Source organism: Pezoporus flaviventris, unplaced genomic scaffold (assembly GCF_033815535.1).
Source record: "Pezoporus flaviventris isolate CSIRO_AGI_PZ_B2104156 unplaced genomic scaffold, CSIRO_AGI_Pfla_v1 ptg000015l, whole genome shotgun sequence".
Taxonomy (NCBI): domain Eukaryota; kingdom Metazoa; phylum Chordata; class Aves; order Psittaciformes; family Psittacidae; genus Pezoporus; species Pezoporus flaviventris.
Genome location: NW_026892563.1, coordinates 19,314,891 through 19,328,700, shown reverse-complemented (window position 1 = coordinate 19,328,700; position 13,810 = coordinate 19,314,891). Strand labels below are relative to the sequence as shown.

Genomic DNA, 13,810 nt, shown 5'->3' with positions numbered 1-13,810 from the left:
CCCTATCCCCTTTCAGCGCTCAAGTGCAGGGAAGAGGTAGAGGAGTTGGAATAAAGAATACATCTTAGCCTGGGAAGAAGGGGAGGTGGACAGGAACATAGTTTGGATTTAATTCCTTCTCACCCTCCCGTTCCTCTTTAATTGTTAATAATTTTCTGCACATGCCTGTTGCAGTAATTAGTAAGGGATCTCCCGGTCTCCACCTCAGCCCATGAGCTTTTTCACCTTACTTTCTGCCCCTATCCTGGTGAGGAAGGTCAACCCATACACAAATGCCTGGGAACAACCACATCATGCTAAGTCCAAATAATGTGACAATGTTTTAACAGCAAGTATATTTATTGGTGTGCCTGAAGTTCTGCACTCCGTAAGACACAATTCATAACTTAAAGGCAACAGAGCAAAACATCATGACAGGCTCTGGCTGGAATATCAAAAAACTCATCATGTCACTTAAGAAGTATATTTAAATCGTTTAAGCATTTTGGTCTTCATCCCAATCCTTCTTTCCTGATGGAGGTTTTGGGCCACCACTGGGTTTTGCCATAATGATCTTAAAAGATAACAGGGAACAGAAAAAGGTAAAGGTTAGAATCAGACTCTTACAGCCCTATGATTCTGTCAACATTCACTAAAATTAATGCAACTTCCCTAGTCTGAACCTAAGCCTCAATCTTATTTTTATCCATCAAATTGAGATACTCGCACATTAGTTTGGGTTGGGTTTTTTTTTTGTAAATAGCAGAAGCTGAGCCCTGATACACAAGAAAAGGGCTTTTACCTCATTTTTGCATGCAAATTATGGTTAGTCTACAGAAAGCGAGTGCAAAAATAGGAGTGATGGTTTTCCAGAATGCACACCACAGAAAGCAGAATTATCAGAATTATTAGTCTGAATTATAGTCTAAACTTTATTAACACTTTAAATGCCTAAAGTCCACCCGTCCTGCCATGTGAAAGACTCTTTTTCTGTACTTTTGATAGCAACAAGCAAAGCTAAAACTGCACGTCATCACTTAATCAAAGCTTGGGTTTAGAATTCCTTTGCAAAGGCATAAATACAAAATGTAGCAATCAGCACACCTAAGACAGCAGTGTCACATGTCCTCAAGAAAGTTATCATCTGCCATGTGCTTGTCAACATATACTCATGCATGTGCCCACACACACAGATACCTCTCTGCTAGAGACAGCTTACTGCACACTATTTTTCAGGCTCGTCTTTCCAGTCATCCTTATCCCAATGTCCTTGTTGCTTAGGGACTTTTGGACCACCTGCTGGTTTTGCCATAATAATCTACAGAAATTTTAGATGCAAATACCTTTTTGCTAAAGTTGCACAAAATATAGAAACTTAACGTTTTTATCATTAAGATTATAACATCTCTTTTCCCTAAAAGTTGGATTTTCCTGTGAAAACAATATATGACAGAAGGTTTCTTCTGTTAAAAATCTTGCTTCTACAAAAGTTAGGACAGCTTTCTGGACTACGAGTATCAAAATGTCAAATCTTAAAAAAAAAACCAAAACATTAAAAGTGATCTTATGGAAGTGGCAACATTACAACATTCCAAATTATGAGCTCTTTAGAGAACAACTTCCAGGCTTTCAGCAATAAACAAACCACATTTTCAAGTATTCTATTTTTCTATCTTGCATTCCAAGAAGATTCACATGTTCTGCACATTTAATTCAAGATTTCAATTCAGTGCCCAAATTACTTGTGATCTTACCTGATCTACTCTTAGGACAGTTACTGCTGCATTCGTAGCCAGCTTGATACCCCAGAATTTTCCAAGGTATGTGTCTAGTACACCAGCTTCCAACATATCCTTCACAGCAGCAGCTTCAGCCTATCAGACAGGGTGAAAACATTGTTCAGAACCTCCTCAGGCTTCTACATAGCAAGTTACTGGGTTTTCAACATTACAGGTTTAAAACAAGTTATCACTTTTCTAATCTCTCTTCAGAAAACCTTTGTTCCTAATCCATTAGCAGGAAGACTAAGTAATTACTAAAGACTTATTCTCTATCACATCAGTTCAGTATCTCACTTTACCTTCAACAGAAGGCTACTATACTACACTGAATTTAACTGCTTGCTGGCTGATTATTACAACTCTAAGAAGTTATTCTTCTAGACCATACAACACAAATTCAGTGATTTAAAGTACTTCTATCAGTATGAATTATGTATATATTAAATATAACCCTGTATGGCAAAGCACCAAGTAATGCAAAAGACTATTTACCTCAATATCAAATCCAACATTTTTGTTCCCTTCCTGATGCATAGCATAAAGTTTGGAGATGACCTCATTAGCCTTTACTCCAGAGTTTTCTGCCAGTGCTCGAGGAATGGCTTCAAACGCCTCAGCAAACTTCTTGATGGCATACTGGTCAAGCCCAGGACAAGTCTGAAGTGAAGTCGAAAACCATGTCAGCATTTAAAAAATTTAGGTATAAAATAATATGTATATATTTGTATAAGTCACATATATATTTAAATAAGTATATATGTGTGTCTAAGTTGTATAAAAAAAGAAATAAAGTGCCCATTTGCTGTACCTCTCCATAGGATGTGATCTGCTTGGCTAACTCAATCTCTGTTGCACCACCTCCAGGAACAAGCCGTTTATCCTGTGAACATACCATCCCAAAACACAAAGTTTTGGTTAAAGTGTGGCATTGATTTTCACTTTTAAAATTTATATATTCTATGAAGAATGCAACAGAACTTTATCCCACGCAGACTTATTAAGAATATGCTTTGGAACAGACATGAATTATAACAGAATTTACCAGAATTAACTCATTCGTTCCAATGTCTTTGACAAGAATAGCTTCTCATGTAAAAGCAAAATAATAATGTAGTGGGATCTGTTTGGTTGGTTGGCTGTGGGGTTTGGTGTTTTTTTGGGTTTGATTTTGAGTTTTTGGGTGGAGGGTTGGTTTGGGGTTTTTATAAAGTAATTTAAACTCTTGCCTAACTAATAAAAGAATTCCTAGACTTTCTCACCCTTTCCATTAACTTTCCCAACATTCCATTGTTGGGAAATACCATGCAGGAAACCAATCTACCTTACACTATGTTTAAGGTATCACAAAGTGCTTGGAGTTTTTGTTTTCTTTTAAATTAAGCATTTTGTTTATCGTTTAGCAAACACCAGGATTCACTGAAGAACTCCCAGTCTTTCTAACAGAAAAGTAATCATCATAAATCATAAGTCAGGCCAACTCCTGGAGACAAAAATAAATACAGAGACTATGGCTGCTTCTGCACTTTAACTCTGTGTGCATGTCCCAGTATGCATAGGATATTAAGCATCAAACAGAAGTTTAGCATTTTTTGCATGCCATCTTCTGAGTAAATTCACAATCATTTCCTTTTGTATAAAAAAAAAAAAAAATGAAAAATGAACATTCAAGCATTCAAGTCTACAAAAGCTGCTCAGAAGAAACTCTGAAGAACTGAATTCTTCCATCTCTAAAACCTATCTGTAGTATGTGGAAGAAGCGCATCTATCTTGTCACCGATGAACTAGAAATTCAGTATCCAACCAGTCTGTTCCTTCCGATACCCAGTGACAAAGCTATCTAGCTTTTCTCTGTCCCTGGCTTCCAAGGAGCATTATAAAACATTTAGGGAAATAGTCAAGCAATAGCTGACTGCTATTACAGTGTGGTAAAACTAATGTATCTTCAAGAACTCATTCATTACTGGAAAATTAAGAGCAGTACATTCAGAGCCAAGCACTATCTTTCATGTACACGGCATTCACAACAATGTTGGCAGACATCTACAGAGTCTTCTCTACACCTCAAGAAGGTTCCTAAGCTGATGAGCTACAGCCTTTGTAGCAAATGAGGGCAAAGCAAGCATGAGTTTTGCTTCAAACTCATCTACATAGCTCAGTTTTGATAACTGGTTACTTACCCTTGTGAGTACTTTGAAAGTATTTACACCATCATCCACTGCTCGCTCTATGTCATCCATCAGATTGTCTGTAGACCCACGAATGAGGATAGTAGAAATGGCACCATCCTCTTTTTCTGTTAAGACATGTGCATTACTGAATTTTGTTAGATGCAAAACACAAGAACATCGTACTTCTAGGACAGTAACATTAGGAGCTGTAAGGAACAAACATACCATGCTTAAAAACAACAACCTGTGTATCCCCAATCTCTGATAAATACACACTGTCACAGTGACCCATTTCTTCTAGAGTAGGGGGAGTCTGTAAAGAAAAACAAGAGTTAAGAGGTGAACCTCCTCATAAGTTCTCTCCCTCCTACTCATTTGAAAAGTCCATACCAGTCTGGGTAGGGCTGTTGCACCAACAGTTTTGCAGAGTCTTCTCAGATCCCACTTTGAGTTCAACCTTTAAAAACACATTTGCAGAACAAATGTTAACACATATTCTCTTCACTTGGCAGCATTCTGTAAACTAATGACATCTATCAAGATTTACTGCACCAAGTTATAAAATCCATTTATCTCTTTCAGTTACAATTTTCAGGAATGCTATGCAAAAACTAAGAATTTAAAAACAAGTAAGTAGTTCGAATTGATGAAAATTATCAATAATCTAGTGCATTAAGACTTGAATGCATCTTTACAGCACTTCTATAACGATCTTTGTTATGAAAAAGATTACACTACCATGCTCCATTTTCAGAAGTTCAAACTTTTTGGATACCACCAATAAATTTACAGCTTTCAACAAAGGTCCACTTATTTGTGTGAGATGAGAGCTACCGCTAGTAAATCTGACTTACATTGTGCAGAATATAGTTCAAGGACGCACAAATGATTTATTTAGAGAAGATGATTTAAGGCCCACAAAAATAAAGTATTAAGAATTAGTTCTTCCACCCATCAATACATCAGTGATGCATGGAGGCATCTCATTATTGCTAAACCATCACATGAAGACTGTGACCAGGCAGAACCACTGTGGTATAGACTTAAGTGCGTCTGAGGCCACATCCCTCTTTACTAGATCCACAAATTTTGATATTCTTAATTTCAGCTGTGCTATAACGACACTTAAAGACAGAATAACAGTGCCATATACACAAGTTACTCCCTGATTAGCTGTCATACAGAGGTGAAATACTAACAAGAAACATATGCTATGAAACAACCAAACTGCAGCTCAGGTTTTGATCAGTAGAAAAGAACAGTCTGCAATAGTTTCTTTCCAATTTGTTTGAGAGGCAAGTGCCAATATGGCAAGTATATTTCATAAAACTTGCAGATGAAAAGTTTTCACATTCTTCTAGCACTTACCTGACTAACATAAGATTGTATTTGTTGGCATAGTGAAGTGCCATGTCTGCCACTTTGCCACCCGTTACTACTACATTTGCACCACTATCAGCAATAGCTTTCACTTGTAAATCCATTAGATTTTCTTCTCCCTTACTGAAATTCATCAGCTCTTCAGCATTCTTTATAAGTACAGTGCCCTAGTAAAAAATAAAACACATAGTTATCAATTCAATGTTAACTACATGCCTAGAAGTTTCTGACAAATCATTTTGTCTTCCAACCTTATCCATAAACCCCAAGTTATCCTATTTCATAATACTGCCACCCTTCCCAGGCAACAGGGTAAAAGAAGTCAAAAAAGGGCACTTTAGTGTTTATAGACAACCCTGAGGTTCAGACATTCTAGCACACACCTCAAATAACCCAACAAAACCAAAACCACCTCACAAACCCCAAAAACCCTCAGAAGTAAAATTGGTTTCAGATGTTTTCTATCAGCTTTTTTTAAACTAATGAACTCAATATTAACAAAAATATCTGAATCATCAAGTGTCAATGATATTTATAGTTAAGACTAAAAATAAGAGCACATGAGCATAAATAAATACACAACTTATTCTGAGCTTTAACATACCTTAGTTTCAGTTATCATAGCATCAAAAGGGCAGGAATACACAGCTATTTTTGCATCTTTGACAGAAGTGACATCTCCTTCAGTTTCTTTTTTAAAAACCATGCCATGCAGTACTGAGGAAGCAGAGATACCAGCACCCTGAAAGGAAAGAAATGGAATGGAGGAAAGCTGTATCAATCATTTATTGCCAGAAAGCTGCACTACACCCTTTAGGAAAGGCAGTCCTTACATTCATTTGAATGCAGCAACCTAAGTTTTTATTGCAGCATAAAGAAATGAGACTGAAGCTGGTTTAACAACACCAAACATAGTCTTACAGGTTTCCATTTTAAGACTATTTGGTGGTCCACCTAAAGCCTATTACATACATTTTCTGTGCTCAATCTGTTATGTATTTATTAGCAGGGGAAATTCATACTAGATATAAACTTATTCCTACCCACTGAACTGAGGCCTGACAAAAAGAATGCAAGATTAGACAGCTACATTTCTGCCAGCCTGCATTTTAGCTTAATCTTGTGACTGCATCTACAAAGATGCAATCAATCAACATCCCTGTGTACAATAAAGTTAATGTATCTGACTTAAGTGTATACTTTCATGATTTTAATGATTTTTGTTTCTGAAAGTTGCAAGTGAGCACTAAATACGGAATATAAAGACCAAGTTCCAAAACTTACTATGAATGCCACAACACAACAGAAACAAGAATATAAAAGACACTTCTGAAATTTAAAGATCTGAAAATTAACTTTCATTAAACCGTTTACCTTGATAATACAGTAAAGCTAGCTACTTCCAACTTACCACAATTTTGCACACTCTGATATTATCAACATTGAAATGACCAGAATCCGAAAGAATAGAAACTGTTCGGAGGAAAGAAATAAAAAAAAAAAAATTAATTTGTGCTGGTTAATGAATAAAGTAGAACAATGACCATAAATAATGGAGTTTTTCTGAAGTACTAAAATTCAATGGTTTGAGATGCCTGCCTAAATTTAAGGCAATTTTAATCTGCTAATAACTTGCATGACGAGAAACAGATTTTGTTTTTTTTCAATGTAGTAATCAGAAAGAAACACCTATTTCAGGCTGCTCAGTTAATTAAATTCAAATATTCATTTACACACATACATTGAAGAGTGAAGTCTGACAGAGAGTATTTTCAGAAAACACTTAAAACCAATCATGGAAGCTTTTTTTCCTGGAAATCTAAAGGGAGAAAACAAGAGCGCAACACAACTACAGTCCTGCTTCCACTGTTCTGTGGCTGAGACTAGCAACAGCTTGTATGAAGTGTAACATATTTTCCAAATGGTAAGAGGAAAAAAGATGGTTTCTGATTTTAAAAGAATAGAAATGTGTCTATAAATTTTTAGCAAGAAACAGACCTTTTCTGAGCCACAATACCAATGAAGAGTTCAACACAATAAAGGTTATACTCATCTCACATGAAGACATTACTAACAATCATAAGCAAAACCATTCAGTTTTTTAGATGCATGCACACATCTGTTCTTGTCCACTTACCGCAGGCCTGAGCAATAAGCTTTGATAAAAATTGCTCATTGCCATATTGTTTGCTCATCACTGGTGTGTGCAACAAAGATGCCACTTCTTCAACATCTCGAAGGTTCTTTGCAGAATAGCACACCAAGTCTGGAAGGATTTCTAGGGCTTTCTTGCAACCTTTTTCATATCCTTCAATCACCTGTGAAGCAAACAAGAAATACTCGCTACACCACTTCATACTGCTTGTATCTTCTTTTCAAAGGACCATTAAACATTAACAAAAGCAAAAGCTTACAAGTGTAGCAAGAAATCACAAGCAGCAAAACTTCTGTTCTACTGTTGTTCTTCATATGTGTCTATCTAAAAAATTACTTCAGAAGGAAGGAAGCAGACAATTCACAATACCATGATCCAAGAATTATAGTGTAAATTCAAGCTCTGCGAGTTGTAATGACAATATGACTTGCCTCCGAGACGGATAATCCCATCCTCAGAAGGTCTTCTGCTAACTCCAGAAGAAAACCAGCAAAAACAAGGACAAAGTTTGTTCCATCTCCAACTTCTTGCTCTTGCATGTGGGAAGCCATCACAAGCATTTTTGCAGCAGGATGCTGGACCTTTAAAAGAAGTTACATATCTTAGTTACTAAAAATCCACCTAGACTACAGCTTCAGGTTTTTCTGTGCATCCAGTATAATCTCTCTTATTTTAAATTGTACCTAAGTATACTAAGAAAGCACAAAATTGGAAAAAGAAAAGAGGACACATTATCTTAACTGGCTACCTTCCCTAGTAAGCAAATGGCATGTATGAAGAAAACAGAGACCCGAACATTTCCCCTACAGCATAAATCACACATCCCTGATACTGGTTCTGTACTATTTTTATAGAATGCAATAGTTTCACAATCAAGCTCAGCAACAGGAAGTTTAGATCTTCAAGCCGAATTTGGATGCATAACATGCCAAGTAAATGTTGAAATACCAGTTTAGTGTTTTTTCTGCTTACATACTGCACTGCTTTCCCTTTTATCCCAAGGCAATAAAACCACTGTCATTTTATCCCAGAAAATAATATGCAAGATTCATTAGATTCAGTAAATAGTCCACATTAACAAACTGCATTAAGGAAATACTTAATACTTACACAATTTCTACCAGTAAGTACAGAATTCAGTAAAGTATTATTTGTATCAAAACACAAATATTAAGTTGATAGTAAGAGAAAAAGTTATGACAGATCAGTCTTCACAGACTTTTACTGCATGCACAGGAGGATGCTACTATAACCTCATCTTCTTTAAATGCAATTAACCTATTCTAAGCAGACAGGAGAGTACAGCAACCACCAACACTGGAAGATAAACAGTGATTTCATGCAGAGTTTTCCAAACACTGAATTGTCCAGACATGCACTCTTCTAAATCTACATTGGTCTGGGGGACAAAAAGTAGGCAATTATTAAGTATTTCCTGCAATTATTTAATGCTGCTTCACAGAAGAGTTCTGTTCCTTGCTGTGGACATAGCCCACTGACTAAGCAAATCCAGTAAAAGATGTCAACGACTCAAAAAATGACATGTAAATCATCTGTCAGCGTGGCATGTATTAAACATTCAGAACCATCACAACCCATGAATGGAAACACTAGTTCACAACTGACATCTTCTGAAGCAAGAAAACTTACATCCAGCTCTCTCAAGATAGTAGCAGCATCATTTGTAACAAAGAGCTTCTCCAAATGATTGATAATCATTTTGTTCATTCCTCGTGGAAGGGAAAAGAAAATAATAAAAAAAGCATTCATTAGGAAAGCAGTATTTTGTACAGATACTATTCCATAAACTTCAAGTATATCTTATGCGTTAAAATGTTAACCCTATTTATAATTCAAGAAACTAAAGTATTTTTTGTGAAGTAACCCTTGAGAATGTGCTACAATGAGAAGAAATCAATTTCTGAATAAGCAGTTTTCTCTTCAAAAGAATGTTAGTACACCGTTTAATTAACAAATACTGCAGAACACCTTTTGTGTTGGTATATCTGTCCAGACATAATACGGGTATATTCATTATAACTAGCTTCCAAGTTAGTCTTTCCTTTCATTTTTGTACGTCTTCCATACAGCAAGACAGCAAAAAGGACAAAAACAAAAAACTGGCAAAGTCAGGTATATTGTATAGCATAAATCAAGAGCTAACAAAACAAAGTCTTAGCTATACAGCCACAAAGACTTTTTAGCATTCCAGAGCAAGTCCAGCGTGCTTCCTCAAACACATTTGCACAAAAACACTACATTGATTTTAGGATTTATTTACCATTTGGTCCATAAGTTGTACGAGTGGTTTGCGCGAGTTCTTTGCATGCCTGGATGTTCCTATAGACAGCTTCTTCTAGTCCTGAAAAATGCTAAAAAGGAAGTTATTTAGAATCAGGCTAACAAAAAAAGAAAGGGATTAACTAGTCATTTCTCATCAAAACAGCAATAATCTACTGAGTCAATGGTTTCATCAACTTAGATTTTGCATTTCACTTAAAAATTTAAAAGGGAAATGAAACCTTACCCAAAGACAGCAAGAAAAGAACTACTGTGTACTCCTCAACTAGGCAGTTCAGCAGGCACAGTAAGCTCTGAACAGAAAATCTGAACAGTGACTCAGTTTTCAATACAGTCTGCATGTCCCAAGTCTTCCAAAAAAGTTAGTGGCATGCCAAAGGGAAACAGAAAATAACCAATACCAGATTAGAGAGGGGCAAGGGTTCTGTAAGCACAGAGTTTTGCGCGCACAGTTTTGCACATGCTTCTTTGCTCACAGCTCTCTATTCCACAAAAATAATCTAACTCGGTTCTAAGTTCAAACACGTACAGTGTGAAAATTCGTAATGATCTATAAGATATCTGTGTTTGAGAGGTCAATCAGCCTGGCTTCAGTTTGGAAGCCTTAAGAAAAGGAGGGATCCACAGAAAGGGCCTGAAGAAAGAGCAGGGTAAAACATACTGTGTGGGCCATAGGAGAGGGGAGAAAGCTACTCTCTAATAGTATTTGTTCTCTAAATACAAAAGAAAAAAATGTCAGAATGCCAGCTGCCTCCTTCTTTTGTAAAAGGCAGTTCTTGCTGTTCTGGCCTTGGAATCTCTATTAGAGCATCTAGGCCACTTTGTTTCCTTGCTCTCCCCCTGCCCTCGATATATGCCATTGTCTCCAAGAAAGATTCTGAAAAGAAAAACAGCCTTCTGAGTTGCCAGCTTCACTTTCCTTTCTATTCAGTAGCAGCAACCAGAACTTTTATTTTTCTCTGCAATTAAAGAAAAACCCACCAGACATGCCTGCTTTCTGCCCACTTTCTCAAAGAATGACTCGGCTTTATTAGGAACAGTCTCTGACTACTACCAGAATCTACACTATGTTAGCGATACACACAATGAGAACGGATTTATGGAAAGGAAATATAAGGAAAATTGTGTGTTACTCTACAACGCTGGCAGAGGTACTTTTCTTACGGGCACAGTATGCGCGTCAAGGGATGCACACAACAATCGGGACACTTCTGCGAAGCTAAATCTAGCGGGCCCGGTTGACTTTTGCTGATCACCACCTATACAAGCTCTCCAGACACACGCCTTCTGACATAGCTTCCAGGCGCACCCTTCGGGAGGGACTGTGGGGGACCGGGGTGGCGGGAAGTAAAGGCAGCACCTCCGGGCACAGGGAACGAGAAAGATGATGCGGCCGCAGCAGAGCCTTCTCGAAGACCGCGTGCTCCAGGCGCCGCCCTCTCGCCGCCAGCGGCGCGGCCCGGCAGAGACCGGGGCCGGTCCCCGCCCCACAACGGCCTCCGAGAGGTCCCAGGCTGGAGGATCAGGGAGCACAAAGCTTCCCGGGCCCCTACCCCGCGGGACCCATGGAGCACCGGGACCTACCGGCCCTCCAGAACCTTCTCCGCGCCGCTACGCTGAGACTCCCTGCCACCTCCTCCCATCCCACACCCCCTCAGAGGAAGCAGTCCCTGCCCAGTGCCGCTCCCACCTTCGCCCCTTCCTTGAGCATCTGGGCGAAGCCCGGGGCCTTAGGGACGTGAAACGCCATCTCCGCTCCGCTCGGGCCTGGCACCGTGGGGCGCTGAGGACGACGGGAGAGACGAGAGCAGGAAACGCGCAGGCGCGCCGGGGCAGCCGGGAACTCGCGGGCAGGGTGGGCTGTGCTGTGCCGCGCCGCGCAGTGCCCTGCCCTGCCCCGCCCCGCCCCGCCCCGCCCCGCCCCGGGAAGGGGGAAGGGAAGGGGGAAGGGGGAAGGGAAGGGGGGCCGCGGGGAGAGGAGCCGGGCTGTTTGCTTGGCTCCCGCTGGGAATGGGCGGTAGGTGGCGCGCAGGCTGCGGTTTATCTGCGCCTGCGGGGCCCGTGCTCCGCGACTGGGAGGGGTTTTGCTCAAAGCTGTGTTTTCTACTGCCCCGTCTCGGCTGGTGTGTTTCTGTGCTCGCAGGCCTGGCTGAGTTCGTCAGAAGGCCGCCTAGTCTGCAGCCTGACCGCTGGGTAAAGGCTGCTGGGTTTCTAAAGGAGAATAGAGATTGATAGAATGGGGAGTGTTTAGAGGTTGCTAACCTGAGAGACGGTTGGCTTGTCCTGTGGCTGGGCGTTTTGCTTTAGGTGAATATAACTAAAGAGAGTAAATGGTCATTTCAGTGTTGCTGTATTTATGTAACATTTATGATACATAAATTTATGTAACTTTTTTAAAAGGAAAAGACCCCTGTTCTTGTTTTTCTGAAACAGGAGAGCATTGCCAGATTTATTGTACTATGTCCAACTCACTGCCTCCTTTTGTCAGAGGTGCTATGTGGTGGTGGTCTTTCCTAGAAATCATCAGGGATATAGTAAGGTGATATGGTGACCATGGCTGATGTTGGCTTCTTTCTTTCACTGTCAAGTGCAGGGTGTTTCCCAGATGTTTCTCTGAGTACATTAAGTGATACATGTCTCAGAAACGGTTAATAGTATTCATTGCCACTGGTGGCAAAAGCTGGTCATGAAACTTCGCAGACTCCAGTCGGGTGTTTTGCTTGGTACAGACCCGACTTGTTCAAATGGAAACAAAATGTGCTGATAGCACTGATAGTCTGAATAGCAGCCCTGAGGAGAAGGACCTGGGGGTGTTGTTGGTCAATGAGAAGCTCAGTATCAGCTGGCACCATGTGCTTGGAGCCCAGAAAGCCAACCATATCCTGGTCTGCGTCAAAAGGAGTGTGGTCAGGAGTGTGATTCTCCCGCTCTTCTATGCTCTCGTGAGATCCCACTGCATTCAGCAGTGGGGCCCCCAGCATAAGAGGAACAGTGACCTGCTTGAGCAATGTCAGAGTAGACCATGAAGATACTCAGAGGGTTGAAACACCTCTCCTACGAAGACAGGCTGAGAGAGTTGGGCTTTTTCAGTCTGGAGAAGAGAAGGCTTTCGGGAGACCTTTGAGCAGCCTTCCAGTACCTAAATGGGCCTACAAGAAAGCTGGAGAGGGAGTTATTACAAGGCCAGGTAATGACAGGACAAGGAGGAATGGGTTTAAACTGAAGGAGGGTAGATATAGATTAGATTGCGTGTAAGGAATGAATTCTTCACTATGGTGGTGGTGTGGCACGGGAACAGGTTGCCCATGGATGCCCTGGCAGTGTTCAAGGCCAGGTTGGACAGGGCTTTAAGCAACCTACTGGGTGCTCAAAGCTGGTCTAGTGGAAGGTGTCCCTGCCTATGGCAGGAGGCTTGGAACTAGATGAGCTTTAATGTCCCTTCCAACCCAAACCATTCTATGATTCTATGATAGGAAAATTACAGTCAAGTCCTCATTGTCCAGGGTAATCCCAAGTAGTATGTGTGCTACAGGACACAGTGAAGAGTACTTAGGAGGCTCACCATGACATCTCTGTAAAATAGCTGAGGTCCAGCCAGGAGACAGTGGAGCTGCTTTGTGTTTGATAAGTTTTATTGACTTTGTTTCTGTGCTACACAAAATCAAGCATATTGTTTCAAGGCCTTAGAAATAATACTGCTGCATTTGGGCTGCGCAGTATCTGAGCAATATGTACCAACAGAGGCTGAGTTGCTCCATCTCTGCACCACAGATAGGCTGCCTACAAGGTTAATCAAATTTCTTGATATGTGTTGCTTAAGCAGCCTCGAGAGGATGTACTTGGTTTAGGTGTACTGTCCTGTAAGTCTTAAAATTCAGTCAGTTTTAACCTGTAACACATCCTGGCATTGTAAAAAAAAGAGTGATTATAGAAAGCACAACTAAATAAAGCACCCTGTGAATGAACTTCAAAAAATCCGTATGCAGTTTTGCTAGAAGTACTCGGAGGCAGATGCCGCTTGAAGTAGAAGGGGGAACCTACTCAGC

At 40.1% G+C, this 13,810-nt stretch overlaps 1 protein-coding gene across 3 annotated transcripts; it reads right to left on the bottom strand.

Annotated features, from left to right (window-relative positions):
• Window positions 1-320: 320 nt before the first annotated feature.
• CCT8 (chaperonin containing TCP1 subunit 8) lies at window positions 321-11,600 on the bottom strand. 3 transcript variants are annotated; one of them, XM_061453735.1, is made up of 15 exons: window positions 11,455-11,600; window positions 9,745-9,835; window positions 9,114-9,193; window positions 7,895-8,044; window positions 7,446-7,626; window positions 6,720-6,781; window positions 5,913-6,050; window positions 5,297-5,475; window positions 4,319-4,385; window positions 4,154-4,241; window positions 3,938-4,053; window positions 2,569-2,640; window positions 2,253-2,417; window positions 1,734-1,853; window positions 321-553 (listed from the first exon to the last, which is right to left on the bottom strand). In XM_061453735.1, exons 1-15 carry the CDS (start codon window positions 11,512-11,514, stop codon window positions 476-478), a joined length of 1,647 nt encoding a protein of 548 aa, XP_061309719.1. In that variant the 5' UTR covers window positions 11,515-11,600; the 3' UTR covers window positions 321-475. The 3 variants fall into 3 exon arrangements, with proteins under 3 accessions (XP_061309719.1, XP_061309717.1, XP_061309718.1); XM_061453733.1 differs by lacking the exons at window positions 7,895-8,044; window positions 9,114-9,193; window positions 9,745-9,835; window positions 11,455-11,600 and adding an exon at window positions 1,177-1,297 and having other exon boundaries at window positions 7,446-7,680; XM_061453734.1 differs by lacking the exons at window positions 7,895-8,044; window positions 9,114-9,193; window positions 9,745-9,835; window positions 11,455-11,600 and adding an exon at window positions 1,199-1,297 and having other exon boundaries at window positions 7,446-7,680.
• Between the last annotated feature and the right edge of the window lie 2,210 nt (window positions 11,601-13,810).